Source organism: Lonchura striata, chromosome 5 (assembly GCF_050655825.1).
Source record: "Lonchura striata isolate lonStrDom1 chromosome 5, ASM5065582v1, whole genome shotgun sequence".
Lineage (NCBI taxonomy): Eukaryota > Metazoa > Chordata > Aves > Passeriformes > Estrildidae > Lonchura > Lonchura striata.
The window spans coordinates 4,716,050-4,720,584 of record NC_140707.1 but is presented as its reverse complement, the minus strand read 5'-3'; the positions used below and the strand labels follow the sequence as shown (position 1 = coordinate 4,720,584).

The following is a 4,535-nucleotide window of genomic DNA, read 5'->3' as shown; positions in this document are numbered from 1 at the left end:
GAATGATTCCCCTGAAAAATCCTGAATATCCAACCTTGTCCCTCTGCCACATGGCCACAAACCGAGGGCAGCACGGCAGGGATGGCTCCTTGAGATCCCCCACACATAGCTGGGTGAAGGTTTTCCCAGAGCAGGAACCAGGGCCATTCCCTGCAGCGGGACAGTCTGCAGGGAATGGCCCAGGTTTGGCTCCAAGCAGCCTCTCCTGACTTGTCCCTGTCCTTTCTCCATGAACAGGTGCCCATGTGCAGCCACAGCAAATGTCCAACAGCAGCTCCATCAGCCACTTCCTCCTGCTGGCACTGGCAGACACGCGGCAGCTGCAGCTCCTGCACTTCTGCCTCTTCCTGGGCATCTCCCTGGCTGCCCTCCTGGGCAACGGCCTCATCATCAGCGCCGTAGCCTGCGGCCACCACCTGCACACGCCCATGTTCTTCTTCCTGCTCAACCTGGCCCTCAGCGACCTGGGCTCCATCTGCACCACTGTCCCCAAAGTCATGCACAATTCCCTCTGGGACACCAGGAACATCTCCTACACAGGATGTGCTGCACAGCTCTTTTTCTTTATGTTCTTCATTGGATCAGAGTATTTCCTCCTGACCATCATGTGCTATGACCGCTACGTGTCCATCTGCAAACCCCTGCACTACGGGACCCTCCTGGGCAGCAGAGCTTGTGCCCACATGGCAGCAGCTGCCTGGGCCAGTGCCTTTCTCAATGCTCTCATGCACACAGCCAATACATTTTCCCTGCCCCTGTGCCATGGCAATGCCCTGGGCCAGTTCTTCTGTGAAATCCCCCAGATCCTCAAGCTCTCCTGCTCCAAATCACACATCAGGGAGATTGGGCTCATTGCTGTTAGTGCCTGTTTAGGATTCGGATGTTTTGTGTTCATTGTTTTCTCCTATGTGCAGATCTTGAGGGCTGTGCTGAGGATCCCTTCTGAGCAGGGACGGCACAAAGCCTTTTCTACCTGCCTCCCTCACCTGGCCATGGTCTCTCTGTTTGTCAGCACTCTAATATTTGCTCACCTGAAGCCCCCTTACATCTCCTCCCCATCCATGGATCTGGCCCTCTCAGTTCTGTACTCAGTGGTGCCTCCAGCCCTGAACCCCCTCATCTACAGCCTGAGGAACCAGGAGCTCAAGGCTGCAGTGTGGAAACTGATGACTGGATGCTTTCAGGAACATTAAACTGCTGCCCAATTTCTACAAATCAATTGTAATAAAAATAATCTGTGATACTTCCTGTTAGTTTGGTTCTGAATTGTTTTTTGTTTGTTTTTGTCTTGGTTTGACAAGACAGGAGTCTGTGAAAAAGGGCAAAGCCTCCTGTGCAATGGAGAAGGTAAACCCCCCTCCCTCCGAATTACCAGGATTTTTAAATTAAAAGGCTCTCAGGCAAAGATATGGGAATGGGAGTAACAATTCTTTACTAGGAGAAAACTAGATAACAATTTAAAAAGGCAAATGCAATCGGTACAAACAAAACTAGTGGAAAAAAAGTCCACAACCTGAGGATTCGGGGTGTTGGTAGCAGTCCGGTTGAAATGATAGCTGCTCCTCTTGCAGTGGCTGATGAATTGCAGCTGAAGTGGTGATCTTTAGAAAAGTATAGTTTTCTCTGAAGATCTGGTGGCAGTTGGGCCGGTCTTCCTCTGCGCCGGGGCTGCCTCTGAGCTCCGTTGCCGCTGCCTCACCGCGCTCCGGCCGCTTCTCTGGGAATCCCGCCAAAGGAGCTGGCTCTCCGCGAAATCCCGCAAAGAGAGAGAGAGCTGCTTCTCTGGGAGTCCCGTAAAGAGAGAGAGAGAGCTGCTTCTCTGGGAAATGCCGCAAAAAGAGAGCTGCTCTGTCCCCCAAAAGATACCCCTTTTATCCAATAAAAGAGTGCTTGGCTTCCCCCTCTGGGTGGAGCATCTCAGAATGGGATGGTGTTACGTTACCAGCCCTGCATTGAATCAGTCAATGGTGTATAAACAAACCATTACCTCTACCGGGCAAACCATTGCCTTTGGGAGAGATAACAAACCTGCCCCAACCTTCAACAGATGGCAAATAGAATACAAGCTTATCTTACAAACCAGGACAGTTTTGGTTTTTTCATATTTCCACAATAAATATAATTGTTCGTGCCATTTCTAATTTTTGGTGGTTCTAAATGTACTACATGATGTCCCGGCAAATTTTTCTGCAGAGATGCCCTTTTGTTGCCTTCTCTGGAGCTGCAGCAGCAATGTCTGTGTGCAGAGCTGGGGCAGATCAGGGCTGGCACAGCAGCTGTGCCCAGGAGCAGCAGCACTTGGTGCTGCCAGTGCTGCTCCCGTGGCCCTGCCCCGCTGCCCTGGTGGCCCTGGTGTTGCTGCAGGGCCTGAGTGCTCTCGGGGCCGGGCACAGTCCTGGGGGTGGCAGTGCTGGGGCTGCAGCAGGGACAGGCCATGGGCACTGCTGGGGCAGTGCTGACGCCTCAGGGCAGGGCCTGGGGGCTCCAGGCTCCTTGCCCAGGCTCTCTCAAGAACACGGCCAGGCCAATGCTCAGCACAGAAAACCCCCGTGAGCAGCCCCAGGCTGGCCGTGGGCAGGCTGGGGGCAAACAGCACGGCTGGTGCTCTGCAAGGGACCTGGGGGAGACGGGAAGGAGCAGCAGAGCAGGGGCTGATCCATCCCCAGTGCGCTGCACAGCCCAGGGCAGCATCCCAGAGCGTCCTCATGGAGCTGCCAACAACATCCCCCTCTGCAGCCCTGGCCTCTCCCCCAGCTCACAGAGGTGCCGCATCCTTGCAGGCACAGACACGGCAGCACTGGCTCAGCAGCCCCTGTTTGCATTGCACACAGCAGGCGGGAGCACCCCCATGCTGGTGCTGTGGGGACATGGACCTGAGGCAGCACAAATGCCATCAGCCCCTGGGGCCAGGAAGGGCTGGGGGACGCCAGGGAAACCACTCAGCTTTGTCCTGGCCTCTGCAGTCAGCCAGAAAGTTTGTTCCCATCAGCTGGGAGTCTCCTGTCCCACTGCAGACGCTGCTGCTCAGAGCCAGGGCTGCCTGGCAGCCACCCCCAAACTGCCCTGAGCATTTCCTTGGCTTCACCTTTGCTTTCTTTACTCTTCCCTGGTCCAGATTCCTTCCTCTTGCGCACCCCTGTTCCCTCCCCTGCACACAGCCCATCCCTGTTTGCCCTTTCCTCTCTGGCCCCACTCCCCATTGCAGTTCCTGACTTGGCACCATGGGAACATCCCTTGGGGAGCAGGATCATTCCACAAGTGCTGCAGGAATTGTCTGCAGGCTCCTGCAGTGCCTGGCGCTGCTCCCTTGCCAGAGGCACCCCAGGCCAGGGGGGCACATCTGGGCTGCTGTGTCTGGCTGTGGGGCTCCCTGTTCTGGGCAGTGAGGAGGAGCTGCAGAGGCTCTGCAGGACTGACAGGATGGGCTTTGGGGCTGTGAGGAGAAGCTAAGGGACCTGGGCTGCTGGAGCTTCTGAAGAGGAGGCCCAGGGCTCCTCCTGCAACTGCTCCAAGGGTGGTTTCAGAGAATCCCAGAACCAGCAAGGTTGGAAAAGACCCTGGATATCATCAAGTCCAACGTGTGCCCTGACACCACCATTTCTTCCCTGAGCCTCCTCTTCTCCAATATCAACAAACCCAGCTCCCTCAGCCGCTCCTCACAGGACTTGTGCTCCAGACCCCTCACCAGCCTTGTTGCCCTTCTCTGGACATGCTCCATCCTCTTCATGTCCTTCCTTAATTGGGGGCCCAGAACTGGACACAGCACTCAAGGTGCTGCCTAACCAGTGCCCAGCACAGGGGAAGAATCACTGCCCTGCTCCTGCTGGCCACACCATTCCTGATCCAGGCCAGGAGCCATTGGCCTTCTTGGCCACCTGGGCACTCTGCTGGCTCATGTCCAGCCTGCTGTCCATCAGTCCCTGCAGGTCCCTTTCTGCCTGGCTGCTGTCCAGCCACTCTGTCCCCAGCCTGTAGCGCTGCAGGGGTTGTTGTGGCCAAAGTGCAGGACCCAGCACTGGGACTTGTTAAACCTCACCTTGTTGGATTTGGGCCCTGGATCCAGCCTGTCCAGGGCCATGTGCAGAGCCCTCCTACCCTCCAGCAGATCAACACTCCCAGACAACCTCGTATCACCAGGGTTCCATGAGGCCCCAGAGTGTCCCAGTGGTCTCCATGATTCCATGAGGCCTCCCAGTGTCACAATGTCCCTTTGGTTCCATGGGATCCCTTGGTGTCACAAAGTCCCTTGGATCCTTGGGCCCTGCAGTGTCACAATGTCACCGTGGTCCCCAAGGCCCTGCAGTGTCACAGTGGATTCTTGGTTCCATGAGGTCTGGCAGGGCAGCAATGCTCTCCTTGGTCCCACAGTGTCACAATGGCCTCTTGGTCCCAAGGGCCACCACAGTGTCAAACATGTTTCCTTCATTCCGTGAGTTCCTGAGGGGCAGCAGTGGCCCCTCAGTTCCATGGGGCTCTGCAGTGTCACAATGGCCCCATCATGACACGAGGTCCTGCTCTGTCACAAAGCTCTGCAT

At 56.0% G+C, this 4,535-nt stretch overlaps 1 protein-coding gene across 1 annotated transcript; it reads left to right on the top strand.

The window, feature by feature from the left end:
- The first annotated feature begins 260 nt into the window (after nt 1-260).
- On the top strand, nt 261-2,174 carry LOC110479980 (olfactory receptor 14J1-like). Its single transcript, XM_085581121.1, has one exon. It carries the CDS (start codon nt 261-263, stop codon nt 1,191-1,193), a length of 933 nt encoding a protein of 310 aa, XP_085437247.1. The 3' UTR covers nt 1,194-2,174.
- The last annotated feature ends 2,361 nt before the right edge of the window (nt 2,175-4,535 follow it).

Excerpts from the sequence above, each read along its gene's own strand:
- LOC110479980 (XM_085581121.1), top strand. The coding sequence starts at position 261 with ATGTCCAACAGCAGCTCCATCAGCCACTTCCTCCTGCTGGCACTGGCA.